Source organism: Thermobia domestica, chromosome 8 (assembly GCF_964235325.1).
Source record: "Thermobia domestica chromosome 8, izTheDome1.hap1.1, whole genome shotgun sequence".
Taxonomy (NCBI): domain Eukaryota; kingdom Metazoa; phylum Arthropoda; class Insecta; order Zygentoma; family Lepismatidae; genus Thermobia; species Thermobia domestica.
The window spans coordinates 262880059-262903689 of NC_137461.1; the positions used below are offsets into that span (position 1 = coordinate 262880059).

Consider the following 23631-nt stretch of genomic DNA (forward strand, 5'->3'; position numbering starts at 1 on the left):
GTTTGTGGAATTGAAATAATTCTTTCTAGTGAAATGCTATAAACATTATTGGTGTTTAAATTAATTCTAGCTTGCCTCCCTCGAAAATATGGTTGTCATTTAGAAACACCACACAATTTTTAGTACAAGTTTAGCATAAGTTACAACTAAACTTTTCTAAAAAGGATAAGTTTAAGTAATAGTAGTGGTTTTCGTTGCTGAATTCAACATAAAAATTATATTTAAGTCGCAATATGGTAAATTTGTGTGTTTTATACAAATCGTACATTTAAATTATTTTGTTTTGGAATGAAATACACAGTTTGCTAAATAATATTTCTAAATTACAGTAATTTGATCATGTCGTTTTAATGCGAATCGTTTACTGAAATGTTAAAAACCAAATCGAATTAGATTTGGTTGTCTTCCAATTCTGATTCGTATTAGTCAAAGTTGAATAATGAATGTAGAGTGGTCCTGAATGTGTAGGTTAATAATACGTAGTTTAATTTTGTGCTAGAGAATAAAGTTAATTTCAAGTAACTAATGAAATGAAAATGTTACTAGTTTAATGAAGTATGTATTGAATTTTATATGTAGAAATTTTAATTACTATAAAGCATAATATGTATTTTATTTTATAATAATTGTGGGTCAAAGTGAGTAAAAGAAAAATGAATATTTTGTGCGTGAATTTAGATGCATATGTATGCATCTTGAGAATGTAGAATTTGTTTAGAATATACTGTTTCTATAATCAAGTACAAGTAATTATTTTAAAATACCTATAATTTCAAGACGGAATAAACTGCTTAAAAAAAGGAACGTTAGTTATCGTCAACATTTGTTCATTTAAAGAAAAATTAGTAGTGCCACCTTTCAGACGATGTTTGAATTACATTATGATTATAAACTAATTCTTTGTGATATGATATGAAATGTAACAATAGAAATTGAAAAGAAATTTCACCATTGAAAACACATTCACATTTATCTGTGAAATATATTTAGGTAATAACAGTAGGACTCACAAAAGAGAGATGAACGAACTTGAAAAAATCGTATAGTTTGCATAGTAAACATTTGTTTATAAATAAATACTTTTACTGAGGAATAATTAGATTTAAAAGGTTAATTATTGGAATGAAAAGGGACTTAACTTAAAATTAAGCATACAACTTTGTTATTAATTTACCTGCTAAATAATAAGTCAGATTACAGTTGCGTAACTACCATTGAAAAGAGAAGTGATTTTATTTATTTTTGTTTGACTATTCTTTGGTATATTAGGCAGTAATTTCTTTTCTGCCGTTACAACGAAGTGGCGACCCGATAAATTCATTTACACACGTTTATATTCTTAATCTCTCTTTTTATTATTACTTAATTATTAATTAGTTATTTACTTCATATCTTATAAATATCGCGGTGCACTATCGCCGACGTCTTTGCTTCAGAGTTATGAACACAGGCTATTAAAATTCGAGTTTTCAATAAATAATAAACTCAATACTATTATCCTATTACTATTACCTTACCAACATGTGTAAGAAAAATATGTTTTGTATTGACTATATATGTATAAGTTCATCATATACATGTAAAGTCAAATTAATTGTTTGATGTTCTAGTTAACATAATGCAATCTTGAAACATTTTAGAATGATTCCTTCCAAAGAAGATATTGAGTTTTGTTCAACTTTATTAACCATTAACCATAGTTCAATGTATAACTTTCACTCCAAACTGCGTAATATGAATTTATTTTGGACCATAATATCAATAATTTATAATTGAAAACATCTATAGAGCTTGAATAATTGAAAAATCTTAAAGCAAATTGTTAAATAAAAATGGCTATATTTTTAGTGGATAAGAGAGCGAGAGTTTTATGTTTATTATAATGGATCAAGGTGTGACGACTCCTTTGATAGAATTGCGAATATTGTTGAAATTAGAGGTGGGCACAAAAAAAGGTTTCTCGGTTTTCTCCAAAAACCGAACAGGTTTTGGAGAAAGCCGAAATTTCAGTTTTTTTTAGAAATCGGTTTCCGGTTTTTATAAAGACCGGTTTTGTCCATCCCTAGTTGAAATATGAAACTTTGGTTAAAGAGGTGTTGTTTACCATGTGCTAGCTAATAGTTAAAAGAAAAATTTTAATGCTCTTCATTTATTTTTGTAAAAGATGTTCTTGGTTTTGAAAAATCAAATTAGTTGCCAGAAGCTGTTTAAATATTTGTATCTAAAAATTGGTTGTTATTAGTCCAAGTATTTGAATATTTACACATTAGCAAAGCAGAGAGAATATCACCATCGATTTCAGTGGAGGAAAATTTGATGGTAGAGGCACATAGTGATTATGAATATGGCAGAGCTATCCAGCATTGAAGTAAATAGCTAATAATTTACCTTTACATTTGTTCATCCATTGTACAGTAATTGTCATCATTGCAAAGTTTCGTTGTCCTGAAAATTGATTTCATTCTAGTTAAGATTGAGTATATATCTGAACTGAGGGGTTTGTAGTTTTAAATTCGTTGAAGAATTTGATCCTTTTAATCGTGTTATGATATGCTTAGTTTTCATGAAAGCTAAGGTCTGATGTTTTAAAATGCACATGCGCAAATATAACGAATATTTTAAAAATTAGTACATATTCCAAGGGTGTTCGTATATTTCTGCACATATTTGAAGTTACAAATCCCGTTAATATTCTTAACGTCGGAAACCCTTAATGAAGTACTTTTCCTAGAATTTGAGTAAAGTGAATACACTTTTCGACAATATTGTTGAAACAATCGTATGGAAACTCAAGAAACTCAAGGTGTATCCCTTTTTTAATAACACTGAAACTTGTTATGAAAACAATTTTTTTTTTTTAATTTTCCCGAGCCGAAACTAAGAAAAAGGCAGTTGTATTATATGCTTAGTTAAAAACCACGATCAGTGGTAGAGCGTTCACCTCTGGTGCTTGGGGTCCCGGGTTCGATCCCAGCCCCCGCCAAGTGAACTTTGTGGTGGACAAACACCGTGTGCGTGGGTTTTCTCGGGGTTCTCCCGTTTCCTCCCACTTTCTTCATTTCACCATTTCATTCATTACTCATCATCATCGTCTCGTTTAGCCTCACCGGCATCACAGTGGGACGTAAAACTCAAACATTTCATTTCATTTCATTTCAAAACCCACGATTAAGAAAGATGAAGTCAACCAGCATATATGTGGGATCAGTAATTCTTTGAGAGTTGAATGATCAGAACGTCTGAAAGGTCATTTGCGGCCTAACATACAATAGACGAAGTTTGACACCAGGAAATTTTGAAAAAACTCCTAATACTGTACTGTGGAAATCCATTTTGCACATAGCAAACATTGTAAACAAAATAATCTTAGTCAAATAAGCTAGTTCTTTAGTGCATAGCAGTTTGTTACATATTACATACATATTTTCTAACTTTTTACTTTACATTTGAATGTATATTTTCAAATCTTAAGTGCATATAAAGCCAGGCTTTGCTGATAATGTATATTTGGACTGAGCGACACTTTGTTTTGCAATCGCTGAAGAATATTATATTTTTTACAGAAATAGATTTTACTGGTATCCTTTGAACTAAACTAACGTAGTACATGAGATTAATGTTTGCCATTTTGTCTTAGTTGAACTAAACAAAGAAAGTTGACTTCGAATCTAAATGAAGTCTGAGTGTCAACTCATCTTCCGCATCCTTCATACTCCTCTATGTACGTTTTAGTTTAGGATCTAATATAAATATTTAACGTTTAGCTGTAATGTATATTTCTTTTATTTAGTTTATCCTGAGTCTTCATTTTAATTCTAGCAAAGACAAAATACCATTATCTTTTCCAGTCTACTTTCCACGAAGAAAACGTAGCGGTAAAGGCCACATTGCTTGCTATAACTTTAATTATGCCTTAATGTACACAAAAATAATTCCATGTTAGTATCCTAGTTTCTGATCACAATAGAAATAGTGGATAATGTAGTCTATGTTGATAGTGCTTAGAAAACGTATCATTTATGTATTTACATTAATGTTTTTAAAAAATTGCATTTTTATGTTCGCCTTGTGTTTATTACTCACAATTTCGTAGATGTATGAGTTACCGATAATACCTTTTAGTGATTAAACATTGTTCTAAGTTGTAATTTATACCGTTTACTTTAGCCATTTGTAAGTTACACATGTATACTATTTATAACTTTAAGAGTTTTGAAGAAAGTAAGACTAAAAAGTGTGCTAAGAATACCGGTACAACTATTCCTTCCTTACGACAAATGAGTGATAAGGCCAAAATTTTAAAAATTCTGCTACAGTTTAGAAAGCAAAAACCTTAATTCTCAGTCTAAATAAGAACAATTTTCCATTACATGCAGGCTTGCTGTAATAAAAAAAAAGCTCAAATATGCTGTTATCCTCTGTGTAATAACCTTGATTTTTTTTTTTTTTTTTTTACTTTTGATAGTTATACTTTTCGAACCGTGTCAAATAGACTTGTATATATGGATAATATCACCAGTAGCGGTGAACTTATTAGTATATTTAAATCACACAATCATCGAACATAGAGAGCAATAACTAGCTAACTCTTCGATATTGGTTGAGTGATTCCCTATATCTGCATCCCTGTGCATACAATGAAACCTCCTACAGTTTTTCAACATAACTAATTAACTCTATGGCCTATGAAACCTGGAGGTGCAATGCTGCTTTCACAAAAGCTCTCCGCTGACTTCTATACTTAGCCAACTGGGTCCAGTTTCTACTTTGTATTCCTATTTCTGCAAGATGCATCTTAATATTATCCTCCCATCTGCACCTATGTCTTCCCAAGGGTCGTTTTCCGATTGGTCTTCCAATTAAAACTTTGAAAGCGTTCCTACTTTTTTTCATCCTGGCTACATGTCCTGTCCATCTGAGCCTCCTAGACTTGATGACTCTAATAATGTTTGGCAAACCGTATAAATTATGTAGTTCCTCTCCATTCCCGATTCCCGTTTCTCTTGGGTCCGAATATTCGTCTCAGGATCTTGTTCTCAAATACTTTCAGTCTATTTTTCAACATAATAAATATGTTATTAACAGAATTTCGAACTCTTGTTCGCTAAATCAACTATGAAAAAAAAACATTATATCGACTATAATGTTTCATAATATGTTATACTTCAACATTACGTTTCATTCATTCAGTAACTACAATGTGATTTTAAGATTACTTTGGCCAAATCGACTATTACATTATAATTGTTCCAAAGTTGAGAAATTAAATTATATTATATTAAATATTCGTAAGTCACGGCACAAGTCGCAACCAAAATGGCACGGGTATAAGTCCGAATCCACCTACACTAAGTGATATATTACTATAAAGTAAATAAGTTGACGATATTAGATAAGTTGATGCCAGGTATGTTCAGGTCCACACTATAAAATTGAGTACTAAAGATAATGAATCTAAATATCACTTGTAAGAAATAAAATAATTCCACGATATGCACGAAATTGTACGAAATAATTGCACCATCGAACCCAGACTCCATCTTGTCTCGAACTTCTAACATTGCATTTCGTAAATTACTGAATTCTATTTTCCACCAAATACAAATTCACGAACATTTAACTACTGTTTTCTTCTTCTTACTGATTCCTAGTAAATTTCTGAAACACTTTCGAGCCTATAACTTTTCTTCCCTGCACTCTGAAACTGCAGTGAATAGATATAGGTTACAGATATAGTATTTATTTATTTTTCGACACACATATTTACGAAGTATTATCAATTTGATCATCGTTGGATAGTTTTGACACATTTACGAGTATTACTTGGAATTCAAGTGACACAGCATTACCTTATAGACAAGACTTTTTCTAGTTTCGAATCGCCAGTAAATAAAAATAATGATAACACATAATTCCTTTACTCCTTTTCAAAGCAAGAAGTTTTATATATGTGTGTGGTTATAATGATTTTGTACGAACACAACATAACCCACTTACTAACAAAGATTAAAAAACTGAAATAAAACTTCGCTATTCAGTACCTCACAGAGATAAAACTTACATTGATGTAGTTGGATGGATTACGTCAAGTGCATTAAATGTCACATGAGGTAACAGTTATCGATACCATTTTGTTTCTCTCTCTTTATTACTATCATGAAATCGAAAGTGAACAACTTCTCTCTATCTTTTATTTTAAAAAATGAATCTCTATTCAAGATATTGATTCAGTTCAAGCTTTACAAAAAAGATCAATAAAGTCTCATAAGCGAAAAATCCGTCTTTTTTTCTTTCGCAACAGGGGGTAAAAAAATTGTAAACAAAAAATTAATTCTTAGGATTCAGGACTCACCCTTATAACCATCAATCGTTGAATACATGTAGCCTACCGATTTAATTGCCGCAAAGCTCTTCCAGTCACAGTTCTTATTGATTAAAACCATTTAATGGCTAAGTAATAAACTGCATCTGTTTGAAGGTAAAATGAAATTATATTTCGTATCGCTCAATATGAATATGCTGGTTTGTGTGAGCTAAATTCATACATGCTTCCTTATTTCTTTATCTTCTTAGCAAATAAATATTTATATTCTAAATAAACATTTATGGTATTTGTTTAAAGTTCAATACAATGTCTGATTCTGTAATTTTCCACCTGAGAAGCGTTGATATGTTTAAGTTGCAGTATTATTTGCTTCAGGATTATGGTTTGGAAATATTGATATCAATACATTTTCACTAAACTTAAAACTTCACATAATTTATATTGGAATCAGGTTGAGTCTTTCCATAATAAGGAAACATCTAAAGTGAAATTTCTCATTATACTGATATAAGAGGTATGGCATTTTCATATCTTACAAATATTTCTGAATGAATATTCGTCTTTTACGAATGATAATCATCTCAGATATACATATCTCACTTGTGTTATCTGCGTATGTTAATATAAAAAAAGACAGTTAAATATGAAAGGGATATGAAAAATAAGCACTTGCAACTTTGGATAAACAATGTCCAACGAGTATTAATTTAAATAAGGGCATCCTTAAACTTTTCAAATTGGAATCAAACTGTCTTGAACTGGAAAAATAAAATATAAATCGATTATTCTCTGATTTTTTCGTAACTCAGAAATGGTATCACAGTAAAGGCCTAAGTTTTAGAATGCATTAGTTAGAATTATGACATACTCCTATATACTGAAAGACAATAAGCAAGATATTGCTTTCCATTTCGCACTCATTTGAATACCTACATTGAAGCTAAAACCTACAACGATAACGTTGTATGTTGTATACAGTGGCGTATTTGAGATTTTGTTTTGGGTGGGGAGCTTTGCAACTTTATTCCTGGAAATATGAAAATTCTGCAAGATATTTCATTTACTTTAATATAGTAAATAAAATATTGGGGGGTTTAAGCCCGGAAGCCCCTTAAATACGCCATTGGTTGTATATTTCGTTGTATATTATATATTTAACATAGTAATCAGGGCAGCAATGCTCAGGCACTAGCCACAAAATAGAAGAAGAAGAAAGAAAGAATGTAAGTAATATTTGTAGATTGATCAAGACATTTTTGTTAGTACGTTGCTATGGTGATGGTTTTCGTTGTCAAGGAAATGTTTATAAGATATAATTGTGTGAGTCGCCATAATAGTTAGATGTATAATTTTGAATTGCGCAGCAAAACACGTTATTATCGTCAAATATAGAGTTGTTTACATTCTAGACTGGTGAATGTTTCTTCAAGCTATCTTTCATATACGAAATAGCTAAAAATATATGCGAATATACAGTATGTACGAACTGAGGTGTTATATGTGTGCTAAGGTTATAAATTGTCTTTACACTGGTACACAATAGCTATCTAGTTGCAAATAGACAAGAGCGATATATGTAGGGTGTCCAATATACAATGCAACCCGGAGTTTGGGATAGTACAACTTTTGAACCTGAAGTGATACACAAATAATGGTTATACCAAAATGAAGCCTTGTTCATGCATATATTTTTAGCTAGGAAGCAACGATTGAAGTACACTAGGAACAATACAGTGTTGCCAGATGTAACCGAATGTGTAAATCTTTTTTTTTTTTTTTTTTTTTGCAAAACATGTAAATTGACTCATAACTCATGACTCATGTTCTGACAGATCCTTAACACACCTTTTGATGTACTGAAACATCAGCAGGGTTGCCAATTCAGAGTGTTAATTTATGAAAACTACGATTTCCCTAGTTATCCCTTACAGAGGCCTCATCCGATTAGTTATCGGTGGAAATGAAAAATTCTTTTTTCTGCTCCATAGTTTCCAAGCCACTCCAACTAAAAAAAAAACTGAAAATTATCGACAGAACATCTATACGTATGAGTTATGAGTCAATTTACATGTTTTGCAAAAAAATTTATTTATACCTTCGGTTACACCTGGCAACACTGTGTGGTTCCTAGTGTACTTCAATCATTGCTTCCTAGTTTAAATACATATGCATGAACAAGGCTTCATTTTGGTATAACCGTTATTCGTGTATCATTTCAGGTTCAAAAGTTCTACTAACCCAAAATCCGGGTTGCATTGTATATTGGACACCCTGTATATATATATACTTTCGGTGACTAAAGGACTAAAGAAATTTTGGTCCGATAATAGTTACAAAAGATAAAATTCGAGATATCAATGGGTTTATACGATTTTATTATGTTTGATGCTCCCTAAATGCTTAATGTACCAGGAGCCAAACGGTTCAAAAAATTTTAAATTTAAACCTTTTAGAAGTTTCTTCAGAATGACTTATTCATGCACTTATAAACTATAGTCAAGTGTACGCATTTGATAGAAAACGCCCCAACAATTTTGTTGATGTTTCATGAGTCAATGTTATTACTGCCTTTAAGTGTAGCATTAGTCATTTGTTGCGGAAACCTCAAAACTGATTGGCTGATTCGTTTGCACTATTTCCTCCAGTACAATTTAAATATTTTATATAAGTATTTCAAAAGTCAATATGTCATCAGTGATATACTACAATTTACAACGAAAAAAAATCAAAAAATGATAGGCTTTTAGAATATAATACAGAGAAAGTTTTTCGTTTCAGGAAACTCTAGATACAGTATATGACGGTATTTTGGTATTACGTGTACAGATTACAAGAATTGAGAAAGAAATATCACGATGAAGGAGCCATATTTATAGGAACTATCCACACATTCGTCTGTTAGACCTGTAGGAAAATACGTAAAAGATATGGATGGATGGGCTGCCAGGAGATTCGAACTGGAGAATTTCTGATTGTGAAGCAAAAATGCTATACTTCACCTATGCTTGATTGATAAATAGAGAGAGAGAGAGAGAGAGACTATGCATGTGTGTATGTATGTGTGCGTGTAAGTATACTTATGGTAAATTATGAAATCACTTTTGAAGAGTCCTTAATCATATATATATATATATATATTTATTTCTTCCTAGGAACAAAAAACTTTTATTGATTTTGTTGTATATTAGTTTTAGTGCCATGCGTAGTTCAACTCTTTGGACTTTCATAATCAGATTGAATAAAGTTTTCTATCTTCTAAGGTGATTGAAAGGCTTTCACTTCTCAACTTTCAAACGATTCATATCTGTCATATTGCATATTTTTATCTTCCCAGCCGCGTCACTTGGCTTCCATATACCGAATATATATATTTTTCTAGCGTCTGTATTGATTCCTCAATTCTTCTTAGAAGCTGCCTACATCAATTTATGGTGAAAGAGAACAATCGCGAAGACGCGAAAAGATGAAGAAGTCAAAACAGATTTTCTTTTGTGCTTTTCTCCGTAGATTAAGCGTTATATATAGGTTGGAAGAAGATAAAAAGTTCAATTGCAGTTCCTGGACGACTAGACAAGTCAAATGGAATTTCAAAAGTATGTACTTATTCCTATAATTTTATTTTAACAGCTGTAAGTAACGAATATGTTGGTCATGACACTTACGTTATCATCGATATCTATTCAGCTGATATCAATCCATTTAAGGATAAAGTTCTTCCCATTTCTCCCATAGACTTCTGTCAGTTGATTTTCTCATCCATGTAATTATAAGGAAACCTGTCACCTGATAGCTGCATGTGCTGTTAAATAGGGTTGTTCTACGCTCACTGCGATATCCTCCCACGTTATCTCTAGACAACCAACTTCATTGTACACGCCGTTTAACTGTAGCTAAATGTAGAACCTTATTCAAATATTCCAAATGCTATTATTTTTGTTATTTGGAAGTCATCCATCACAAATCATCTTGCTATATTATGACGGATATATTGAGTTGTGATTTGTCATACGTTCTAAGTTTGATGCCCGAATCTATTATTGCCGGGTTTTGACAACAGTGTCTCCAAAGCACAACGCATTTTGCCTGCCAGTGCAATTTGTTTATGAAAAAAGTAGTATTTGTTCTGTATTACGTGAAGCAGTTGTGTTGTTTGGTATATTGATGTTTGTTTTGTTTATAAAAAACAATTGTATTACTTTAGTATTGCGTGAAGCAGTTCTATTGGTGTATTAATAAAACAAATATACTAAAAAGTAAAATAATAATAATTATTATTATGTTTTCAAGAAAATTATTACTCTTATAGGAAAGTTGTATTACTTTATTAATCAAATTTTTCTACCTTTAAATTTAGAATCAACAAATTAAGTCTCAAATTTAAATTCAATTCCACATAACACTAGATAAGATAAATGAGTACTTCAAATACGTTGCCATTTTGTTTTCAAAACGAACAGAGTAAATGTTTAATTTTTCACTAAATGTTAGCAAATTCATAAGAATTGTCACCAGTAAATTAAAATCCAGTTGTTTAAATGAATATTTATAAAAAATAATTTCAATGTTTCTTTAAAATGTCACTTCATATTGATAAAAATGAAAGTGATATTTGTTTATTTTATTCTATTTTTTTTAAAAAAAATATGTGTTTGTTTCTTTGATCAGTAACACAATGCTATACCTTTGTCGAATTGTAGGTGATCAGCGATATTTCGGTTAAGCACACATATATCAACAAGAAAAGTATACAAGGGAACATCAATTCAAAAATTATGGAAGAAAGTGATCGAAGACAATTAGAACACAAATATCTTAAATTGTCTAAAACATGCATTCAAACTGTTGAGATATATATATATATTTAGATAAAATAGCTATGCGAACCAACAAAGATAAAAAGGAAATAATAGAAAGATAAGAAGATAGTAATCACAAAGAGTTAATGAACGACAAAGAAAAAATTAACTTAAGAAAATCACAGAAAGAGAAAAAGAAGATAATAGTCTCAAAGAATTAAGAGAAGATAAAGGAAAGACTAACTTAAGAAAATAATAGGAAGAGAATAAGAATATATTTGCCATGAAGGGTTAATAGAAGACAAAGGAAAAATTGATTTAAGAAAATCTCAGAAAAACAATAAGAAGATAGTAGTCACAAAGAGTTAATAGAAGAAAACGGGAAAAATGATTTAAGAAAATCACAGAAAAAGAATAAGAAGATAGCAGTCACAAAGAGTTAATAGAAGACAAAGGAAAAATTAATTTAAGAAAATCACAGAAAAACAATAAGAAGATGGTAGTGACAGAGAGTTAATGGAAGACAAAGGAAAAAATTAATTTAAGAAAATCACAGAAAAACAATAAGAAGATGGTAGTGACAGAGAGTTAATGGAAGATAAAGGAAAAATTAATTTAAGAAAATCACAGAAAAAAGAATAAGAAGATAGTAGTCACAAAGATTTAATAGAAGACAAAGGAAAAGTTAATTTAAGAAAATCACAAAAAAATAAGAAGACAGTACTCAGAGAGTCACAGTTAGTAGAAGACAAAGAGAACACTAATTTGAAGAAAATAAAGGTTAATTAAATACCAAAATTGATTAGGTAATAAATTCCATACCAAAATGGACCATAAATAAATAAACTGTAGAAAATGTGTCAAAGGCCACTGAGTTTTAACAAGATTCATGTACGTACCTGTACTTCTTGAGCTTCTTCGAAATCTATTGGAAGATCTACGTTTGTTTCCCGAGATTCCTGGATCTCCCTGGCATTCTTGGTGGCGGAGTTTTTCCTTCGAGCACGAAAAATTCCGCCATTATCTTCGTCATAATCCACTTCAATCACATGACTTTCGTTACTCTTCTGAAGGGTTACGAGCGAAAGAAGAAGAAAGAAGACAAACGAAAATTTATCTACTAATTGTCTCTCCCTTTATAACTGTAATTTTATCTTTAAATAACATTTAAAAAGTTTAATCTATTTAGTAGTCAGTAGGAGGTAATTGAACCTATGTTATAACCAAATATGGCACCTGCTATAGATTGCACAATTATGCAACTGCTTGTTTTCTAACCTCAATTTTTAAATGTTTTCGAAGTGTTAAAGTAGTGTTTCAGTAAAAATAAAAACTTTGTTTTTCAGCTCAAATCCCTCAAGATAATATTAATGTGATGTCTATTAAAAATGTAAATATATAAAGCTGAAAGAAAGAAAGTGATTTAAGTTTATAGTTGCATGAGCGCTGCAACTATACCCAGTAACATTCAGCATATGGCAGGGAGCTTCTATTTCTTAACACGGAGAGCCACTTCTTGAGATACCTGCAGCACTTCTTTCTTCTCTTATTGTCGGCAAGTGGTTGCAGTTATTTCACAAGCTATCCATAGTCGTTGCGAGCTTCTTCAATCAGAAGTGTATGACTCAACTTTAAAAAAAGAAAGCGAGCGAGAAAATGACAGAGAAAAGTAGAAAGAAACAGGCAGTTCAAAAATACACATATAGTGGTGATTCAAGTTACTTTCTCAAGAACACAGGGAGCATTATTTAAAATGTTCGGTATTTTTCTAATCCTTCTATAAAGTACTCTGAATTGATGTCTTATTTTTATTGGAAGCGTGCCTGGAGAACGTGATAGTGCCTTTGTTTTGAAATCCGTAAATGTAATGGAAAATAGGTAACTATTAAAATCCACTTCATGAATTACAGCACACCTCTGCTATATTTTATTTACCTAATATTTAATGAGACAAATATAGAAGTTCTGTGTAAAAACAACTTTTAAATTTGACGTTGACCCCTAGGTACACGGACAAAATCTCCCGGCCAAAACATCGAAAACTAAAATTCCGAGTGTCCAAAACTTAGACATCGAAATCTCCTCAGAATGAAATCTTGATATAAGGATTTTGGAGTTTACTACTACTACTACTACTACTACTACTACTACTAATAATAATAATAATAATAATAATAATAATAATAAGAAGAAGAAGAAGAAGAAGAAGAAACCACTTGGCGTAACGGCCCATTTATGAGTGTAAGCCTGCTCCAGCGCCATCTGCTAGCGACGGGCTGAACTACGTCCAGAATAGCAACGAGCACTTGGTCAGCGCGCTGCGACGCCCTGTCCCTAACAGGCACATCAGGAGCTTTCTGGACCTGGTGGCTGTCACGTCTTGTTTTCACGTGACTCCCCAGTTTGTATCACGACGCTGGGCAGACGCCGGAAATTGGGAAGCACCGGCAGGGAATCGAACCTGGGACCACGCGGACATGAGTCCACTATACTACGGTGTTCCCAAATGTAAAAGTAAAATAAATATAAATATAAATAATAATAATAATAATAATAATAATAATAATAATGAAGAAGAAGAAGAAGAAGAAGAAGAAGAAGAAGAAGAAGAAAAAGAAGAAGAAGAATAACTTAAGTAACATTGGACCAGAAATGTTTACTTTAGACAACTAGAGGCCTTATGGAAAGTCGTTCTGATGCGTAATTAGTACCAATACTAAAGAGTTCGACTAACATAGGTATGTTTCCTGCAGTAGTCAGGCCTTTAGTATGACTCTAATCATACGTCAAAACGACTCGACATAAGGCCCTAGAAGTTTAAAAGAGTTGATTTGTTCCAAATGAATGGATAAATAATCGTAAAATAAGCTGAAATTAGGGGAAACCTTATCCATCAAATCCAGCAGCATCATATTAGGTTTTACTTTATGGGGGGAGTAAAACCCTCCAATATCAGTAGAATTTTCCGTTTTTCATAACTTTGTTATTATAATATTGATTAAAAGGTATAGCTACATCTCAAACTCAAGGAGCAATGTTATTATAATATTGATTAAAATGTATAGTTATATCTCCAACTCAAGGAGCAATGTTATTATGATATAATATTGATTAAAAGGTATAGTTATATCTCCAACTCAAAGAGCAATGTTATTATGATATAATATTGATTAAAAGGTATAGTTATATCTCAAACTCAAGGAGCAATGTTATTATGATATAATATTGATTAAAAGGTATAGTTATATCTCAAACTCAAGGAGCAAATTTATTATAATATTGATTAAAAGGTATAGTTATATCTCAAACTCAAGGAGCAATGTTATTATAATATTGATTAAAAGGTATAGTTATATCTCCAACTCAAGGAGCAATGTTATTATAATATTGATTAAAAGGTATAGTTATATCTCAAACTCAAGGAGCAATGTTATTATAATATTGATTAAAATGTATAGTTATATCTCAAACTCAAGGAGCAATGTTATTATAATATTGATTAAAAGGTGTAGTTATATCTCAAACTCAAGGAGCAATGTTATTATAATATTGATTAAAAGGTATAGTTATATCTCAAACTCAAAGAGCAATGTTATTACCATATAATATTGATTAAAAGGTATAGTTATATCTCCAACTCAAAGAGCAATGTTATTATAATATTGATTAAAAGGTATTGTTATATCTCAAACTCAAGGAGCAATGTTATTATAATATTGATTAAAAGGTATAGTTATATCTCAAACTCAAGGAGCAATGTTATTATAATATTGATTAAAAGGTATAGTTATATCTCCAACTCAAAGAGCAATGTTATTATAATTTTGATTAAAAGGTATTGTTATATCTCAAACTCAAGGAGCAATGTTATTATAATATTGATTAAAATGTATAGTTATATCTCAAACTCAAGGAGCAATGTTATTATAATATTGATTAAAAGGTATAGTTATATCTCAAACTCAATGAGCAATGGTATTATAATATTGATTAAAATGTATAGTTATATCTCAAACTCAAGGAGCAATGTTATTACCACATAATATTGATTAAAATGTATAGTTATATCTCAAACTCAAGGAGCAATGTTATTATGATATTGATTAAAAAGTATAGTTATATCTCAAACTCAAGGAGCAATGTTATTACCATATATTATTGATTAAAATGTATAGTTATATCTCAAAGTATAGTTAAATTGTTTGGTGAGTATGAACTACTAATCCTAACGGGAGATCAAAATTAAGATGATGAAACTCTGTATATAAACTCGTTATTCAAAATAAGTGAACACGTATCCAAGTGTTCTCGATATTTCTTCTTTTAAGGAAGAAAAGAAGGATCATACATAGTTGCTCCCTCATTTTCACATCGATGTTGTCTATCTCGTCACGGAAAGAAGGCTGAAATATTTAAAATGAATTTTATGTCTACCGTACTCAGATTAATTTCAAATTGTAGAAAGTGTTTTATGTGCTATATACGTTTGGATTCAGAATAGTTCCTCTCCATTATGATAAAATTGTCCCTGTTCGTATCTGAAAGATTCCGTAAAATAAAGGCGTATGTTCGGTAAAAATACAAATATTTTTGAGAGCCAAAAAAATGTCTGTATCACGAAGGTGTCCGTTAACGGGAGGTTCCCTGTATTTTTTTTAAATATAGAGTTATATACAGTACACGTAGCGATATTATAAACAATCTACAGTGAAGAAATCGCTATAGCGAAATTTTGTAAGGCAAAGTTTTGTCCTAGGAGGCATTTCGTTCCGTGAGGTTCTGATCAGGTGAGATTTCGTTCCGTGAGATTTTGGGGCTTCTGATTGCGCCCAACCCAAATCTAAACAGCAATTCTTCATAATGTTTGAAAGTGAATACGCGTGCTAGCTGATTATAGCAATAACAGCGAGTTTAAAACTTAAACCAATAAATATGAAAATAGAGAAGATATTTTCGTATCCAAATTTTCTAAATATTGATATAACACTAGGAAAAAGGGAGTGCACCCGTTGTACAAGCATGTCTCTGATATTGCAACTACTGACTTTACAGGCCACAAATCACTACTGTTTATAACTACGTAATAGCGAGACAATAACGACAGATTAAAAAAATTGAATGGAGGACGCATAATTCAAAACTCCACAATATGAACTCAATAAAATTGCAATAATAATAATAATAATAATAATAATAATAATAATAATAATAATAATAATAATAATAATAATAATAATAATAATAATAATAATACATCGATATATTTGTATCTTGGTGAGTGGTTCATGTTCCTCGTAAGGAAAATGAGTATAGAATCGTAATCGAAAATTCTTTGATCAGATCGGAAACAGGATTTAATATTTATACACAAGATTTTTTTTAAATTGTCAGATTAAAGGTGTGACTAATACATGCATTTTTGTGAAAATGTATATAAAATTAAAGATGTGGCTTATACACACTGTTTTGAAATGGTGTATAAAATTAAAGGTGTGGGTTATACACGCGATTTTTGGATTTGCAGATAAAATTAAAGGTGTAGTTTATAATTCGGGAATAGGACATTATTAGATAAATTTCAGCAATTTCCAAACGAGTAAGTTTAATAGTCTTGCTTTTTGTGTGTAATTACGACACTTGTAATTAGTACAAACGCATTCAATCAAACATACGCATAATTACTGTAAACTTCCTCTTGTAATTCTGCTCTTCTAAATAACGTAAGAAACTGATGAGAGACAAAAGAAGAGCAAAAATATATATCTCGAAATATTTTAAAGTTGTTCAATATTCGTAAACAAGTACTACACTGTATTTTTGCAAAATTAAGGACAACAAATTTTCAAAAAATGTGGTCTATAAAAATTCCAAATTCACAATACGAGTAGCTTTGTAATTGTTTTGTTGTAACTATTTTCCCAAACAAAATTGTTCAATATTGAAAAATTGTTATTAAAAAAAAGTTCTTTACTGTAGTTAAATACAAGAATACATCTCTCGTAACCATGATGGATAACATTTCAATTGTTCGTAAGTAGCGTTGAAGAATAATGTTTCAAAAATCACAAAAGCTTTTGAGCTGCTGGAGTATTGAACGGCTTCTGAACACATCATTGTACTCTCTGGAGTGGTTTCTGTGAAACTAATAACAAAGCTCTTCCCGACGAGAAAACTTCCGACGCTTAAAGATGACGGGACAATCTATTTGTGTAACGAAAACACGGACTTGTAATCATATTAAATGTATAGTGTTAATTAGTTCTTTATTATTATATAGCCTCTAAATTAAAACTGATTCAACACTTTGGTTGGTTGAATATTTAATTTTCGTTGGTACAGTGTATATTAAATGTGAACCTGCAACTCAACGTGAATTCGAATCATGAACTCACAGAGGAAATTGAACGCGGGTTTCTCACTCCGAAGGTAAATGCGTTTAAGGATTTGAAGAGAAATATAAATAGTCCAGTTCCCATCTCCTATACTCTCAATAAGTATACGCAGAGCTTTCGAATAACATAATAGTAAGAGCGCACGTCTTTGGTTTTACTGATATTGTGTTCAATTCCATTAGAAGTTTAGTCCATATTAAGAGTCTTCATTCCGGCGAAATTAAAATACCGCTAATTTTACATTAATTATGTGATATCTTCAAATAGATAAAAGATAATTGTTAATATGGAACAAGAGCGCCCTAGACAATATTATTTTGCGTGAGGTACCGTTATCACAAGTCACCTAGTGGCTTTATGTTTACAGCTGTTTGGAAACGCGAAAATAAATGCCGATTTTCATAATGGCTCGAAATCAAAAGCAGATAAGTGAGTCGTGATAACGGTTTCTCATGTAAAATGATATTGTCTAGGGCGCTCTTGTTCCACATCTCGATTATCTTCTATCTATTTGGAGATATCACATAATTAATGTAAAATTAGCGGTATTTTAATTTCGCCGGGATGAAGACTCTTAAACTACCATCAACTGAATTAAGTGGGGGCACGATGACTCAGTGGTAAAGCGCTTACCTCTTGTGTGGGGTTCCGGTTTCGATCCCCAGCCAAAGAAGTTTGTGCTGGACAACATCGTATCCATGAGTTTTCTCGAGGTACTACCGTTTCCTTCCACATTCTCATTCCACCGATAATTCCATTATCATTCACTTACCTTAATCACGCGTCTCCCTTAGCGTAAATGCGTAATCGTGGATGTTAAACTAAAAGATTTGAAATGGAGTTCAGTTGAACACTATCTTCATGATTGATTCAAAATATTCGCGGAGATTTCTTAAAGTTGGAGCACCACTAATAGCCCCAGGACTTTGAAATAGAGTTGTCCACTAGACCAGTGTTTGTTCCACAGTTCCATGGTGAGCTTTTCCTGTTCCGGAGTGTCCCGCCCCGAAGATAAATTGAATTGAGACTTCATGTCACTTTTATGCAGGGCATATGATTTAACAAAATAGTGTCCGAGAGCAGCTTCCTCACAATTTGATTTTGCACCCACCCACCCTCATCCAAAACAAGTATTTTGTAGGAAACAACTTGCACGAGACGATGCAGAGTTTTCATGACGAAATATGAGACGAAACAGAACTCTTGCAATATAAACAAATACACTTTCAGAAATGATACTACTTTCGTGACGCACTTTTTGAGACGAGACAATTTTAACTCTTGTATCGTAAGTAGCACCATTTTTAAGCAAGTGGTGTCACTTTTGCCTCAACCCACTGATTGGCATTGAATCTCTTTCTCCCCATAATCCTACTAAAGTATTTTGGTATCCTTTGTTTGTTTTCTCCCATTTTGTCAATCATTGCTCACATTTTCACTATTGCTTATTTGCATTTATCATCGTTCCGTTTTGTGTACAAAGTATAGTCATGGGTTCTAACAATGCTGGAGTTAATTAAGGAGCAATAGTACTTTGTCTTAATTCCAGCAGAAAAGGGTCGTTTTTTAAATGACCATAAATACTTTTTATTGATAACAGTAAAAGCAAGAATCGGTGTTACTAAGTTTCACAATAGATAAAGTTATATATTCAACATATATATTTACATGATAATATAATTAATCGGTTATTTTACGTTTTTTTACAGTTGTGCATGAAACTTTGTAGAAATTCCATTAAAAAAATATTCAAACTGTTTACAAAGTTTCAAATAATCGATGTGAGTCAATAGAACAATCGCACCCATCATCTGATGGATATGATGAAAATGTATGCCGCTGGTGTAACTCAAGTGTTATTAGTAAAAATAATTCAATTTCAATTTTTAAAAAAATCCATCAAACTCTGTTGCAATTCTCCCTGAAGTATTGTTTGTGTTTAAAATTCATTACAACCAACAATTAAAATAATCCTTAACTATTTAATTATCCTCTATTTAATTCTTTTTGACTGTTTGAAAATCACTGTACCACCGAAAACCTGCAGCGATAAGTCAGACGGAATACCTGTATCTGTAGTTCAATGTGGTTTGTTGCAATGGAAATTGGGATGTCGGACGATAGTCCATAATGTTGGTGATTTGGTAGAATCATGGATGTCCACAAGCGGGTTTTAGCGCACAGCTTGCGCCCACGATATTATTTGGGGGAGACGTTTTCAATGAAAATAGTACAATCGAACTGAAGAATGGTAAATTTTGGGGGGGGAGAATAGTAAATTTGAGGAACGAAAAGAGCAGAACAGAATTGTCTGAGGATTTTATTCTCCAATACTTTCAATTTGCGTTCTTCCCTTAGGGTAAACGATAAAAATACTCTCATACAATATTTACACTATATTCAGACCCAGAAGAAAGACTTAAAATCACATAAAAAATATTCCAACATTTTTTGTGCCTGTATAGATTAATTTTAACATCATCTAATATGTATTTTAGACATGTATGTCTCTATTGTAACATTTTGTGGAAAATGTTCTTTGTTTTATTGTTATCGGTAAATTACGTGTCTTTATAGATTAACTTTGTTATCATCTGGTAGATAACTTGAATAGGTATATCTCTATTGTAACGTTTTATAAAAATGCTGTTTGTTTTATTATCAGTAAATAACGTGTTTCTATAAATAAATTATGTTATCATCTGGGAGATATGTTGAATATCTATATCTCTATTATAACGTTTTAAAGAAAATGTTCTTTTGTTTGATTGTTATCAGTAAATAACGTGTATCTAGAGATTAATTATGTTGAAGATATATATCTCTATTGTAACGTGTCTTTATAGGTTAATTCTGTTATCATTTGATAGAAATGTTCAATATTAAAACATTTTGTAGAAAATGTTATTTTTATTTTTATCATTAAATAATATATATCTGTAGATTAACCATATTATCATGTATGACATGTTGAATATATATGTCCCCATTGTAACGTTTTGAACACAATGTGACTTGCTTTAATATTATAAATAAAAATTTGTTATATTTCATGTTTTAAAAGTGAGGTTTTCATTTTCATGCAATTCTGTCCTACTTAACACTGGCTCTTATATGATATTACAATTATATATATCATAGCATTGCATCATTTAACTATATCTTTGGTTAAAGACTTAATAATATATTTATATGTTATATTTATTCTTTAATAGCATGTATATCAACACAATTATTACGTAATTTTAATGACTAATATATCAACGGTATGCTGCATCAACCACATATGTCACAAAGTAAACTTTTACGGTAGATAAGAAATTTTTCACTTCCGCATACTAGATATTAAGATCGATTTCTTTTAAGCTCCAAGTTACTTTTTTGCATGAAATTAATGAGATAGTGCTGACTTCATCATCTAAATTAACATTTTCTGCACTAATTTGTGAAATGTTGTTCAGCAAATGAATATGACATTTTGTTGAGATATGAGGTATTTTTGCAAATTACCATTGATATGTAAAGCGTCAAGTAATTTGGAACATTTGGAAATAGTCAAAAATTTCTGTGAAATAAAGTAAAAAAAAAAAAACACATACATTATTATTATGTACTCTTATGTAGCTGGCTTGATGGCATGTGCTCAAAATATAAATGTTTCTTGTATTTCATTACATTCATAACCTTTTTTAACGTATCTAATCCTTTGTAAATTCTTCAAATCTGTTCCTGTCTCTGATAGTGGAATAGTCAGTGTATCTGATGTGTATCAGAGGTTCTGGGTTCATTCCAGGTCATATAAGTTTGCAATAGACAGCATCGTATTCGTGGGTTTTCTCAATGTTTTCCAGTTTTTCCTTACATTCTCATTCCATCATGTTATCTATAATCATTCTGCTAATTCCTTCTTTAGTCTAAATATTTTTTATACCTTCCTTGTTTGTCTTAATTTACTTATTGAGTTTGACCTCCGTAGGGACCGAATTCAATAATTTCATAGTTCATTTTTGCTGGTCCTTCTGTTCAAAATAAGGTTAGGAATTACTCGCGTTCTCTTGATTGCATACCTAATTGCCATTCATAAATACTGTGTTAAGCGTATGCTGAAATTTAAATTTAATCACAGTTTCAAGCTACAAGAGAACACCAACTTCTCTAAATAGTAGTGGGAAGTAAATTAAAATCGGTTTAGATTTATGACCATTCATGAAATAATGTGCACTTATTTCTACATATTGTACTTGAATAGCAATTGAAAATTTTTAGCTAGACATAATGATATACTATATCTTCATTTTTTCAAGCAAGATGTCTGAATAAGGAATAATACGCCTCAGTCTAACACGCTAATTTCTAATAACTTACTGTCAGGCTAATAGTTGTCGCTACCTGTACTGCGCGAAGAGATGTTACAACCTGTACCTGACGCGAAGAGATATCGCTAGCCTGCAGCCAATTTGCTGACGAGTCAAAGGCTTAGATATATATAGTCATTCAATAGAACAAAGACAATTCGTTATATCATGTGAATATTAACTATAAAACCCAAACATTTTTAATATATATCGAAATAAAAAAAATTAAAAAAAAAACTATTACAGCTTTCAAGCACATTTTCAACAACGAGACAAATATTCAGTGTTTACGAGACATTTTGTTATTGAGAAACTCGTAATGTAAATCTAGATTTTAAAAAAATGAAACCAGTTCAAACTTAAATTCTAAATAATGTCTGTAAATAAGGAAATTTGACGTTAAAATACGTTTCAAATCAAGTAAAATAGAGGATTGATTTACGAGAATGAAATGTAAACCCAGAGTAATTTGATTCATAAACGAAGGTGTTAGTAATTAAGTTCCATTGCTCAGTATGAATGTAGAAAACACGGATTTCGTAGCCTAAATAAATTATAAAACAGCACATGTTTTATATATATATATTGTCTTGACGCTTTACTATTTGACTTATTTTTTTAGTCATTAATCTTAATGAATTATTATTCATTTATTAATTACAGTTTATTATTATTGTTATTATTACAACACTTTTATTAAAACTTTCCTCAGTTGTAAATAATGTTCTATAGTAACCTAACTCCTTTAACTAACAAGAAGAGTTCCCGTAAGGAGTGTAGAACATCGAAAAATAATCGACAAGTGTTCTTTTTTATTCCGGCAATGGTGTGAGTTTAAGGGTAGAAACCACCTGTTGAACGTTAGGGGTGGTTTTCAAGCATAGACAGAAAACAATGAAAATGAAATGAAATCTTTGAGTTTTACGTCCCACGGTTATGACGGTTAGGCTAAAGGAGATGGTGATGATGAGTAATGAATGAAATGGTGGAATGAAGAAAATGGGAGGAAACGGGAGAACCCCGAGAAAATCCACGCACACGGTGTTTGTCCACCATAAAGTTCACTTGGCGGGGGAGAAAACAATCATTTAATGTAGAAGAATACGTACTGCCATGAAGGGTTAGGAGAGCTGATGTCAACATTACAAAATTCAAAATGGCGAGTAAAATATGGTGATTACAATTACAAGAAGTCCTCTGATATGAAATGCTCTGCAGCTAGCCAAGAACAATATTATAGTTGACAGGGGTTACTGCGAGAATGTTGTAGGCCTATTTGAAACCCCTTTCTGTACTAATTTTAATGGGATGCTTGACTAAAGTGAATCTGTGTACTTCTCACTATTCCGGGGTGCTTATTTATTTATAGTGAGTCCCCTCACTTCTCACTATTCGAGATGCTTCCTTAAAGTGAATCCCCTCGCCTCTCACTATTGCGCAACACAGCATTTGCTTACCTTTTCATTCTTCCCATCGCTAAACTCTCACACCGCTATCACTGCACGAACTAATATTGCCCATGAAGCGATGAAAATGATCTTTCATTACAATACTCAACCAATTGATGGTTAGACTTAATCGGTCGTTATATAATCGAGTCGAAATTGTGATCCTACGTTTAGCCTCACTATTCCATTCAACAACCCATTTTAACGCTAAAGAAAGTAAGGACGAAAATTTCGGGCACCAGAATTAAGTACAAATAAATTGTATTATCAGAATTAAACCTACCTTCCTAATTTAACGCCTATTACGTTTTTCAA

The 23631-nt window shown here is 31.4% G+C and overlaps 1 protein-coding gene across 3 annotated transcripts in view; it reads right to left on the reverse strand.

Moving 5' to 3' along the window:
- The window catches only part of LOC145693594 (doublecortin domain-containing protein 2-like), a 230325-nt gene that overhangs the window by 31412 nt on the left and 175282 nt on the right, over positions 1-23631 (reverse strand). For 2 of the 3 annotated variants that reach the window (XM_081769719.1, XM_081769720.1), the window contains exon 6: positions 12021-12188. The exons of the other annotated variant lie outside the window; for it this stretch is intronic. In XM_081769719.1, coding sequence (XP_081625845.1) covers positions 12021-12188 — 168 coding nt within the window. The remainder of the gene's footprint in view (positions 1-12020; positions 12189-23631) is intronic. 3 annotated transcript variants of the gene reach the window in all.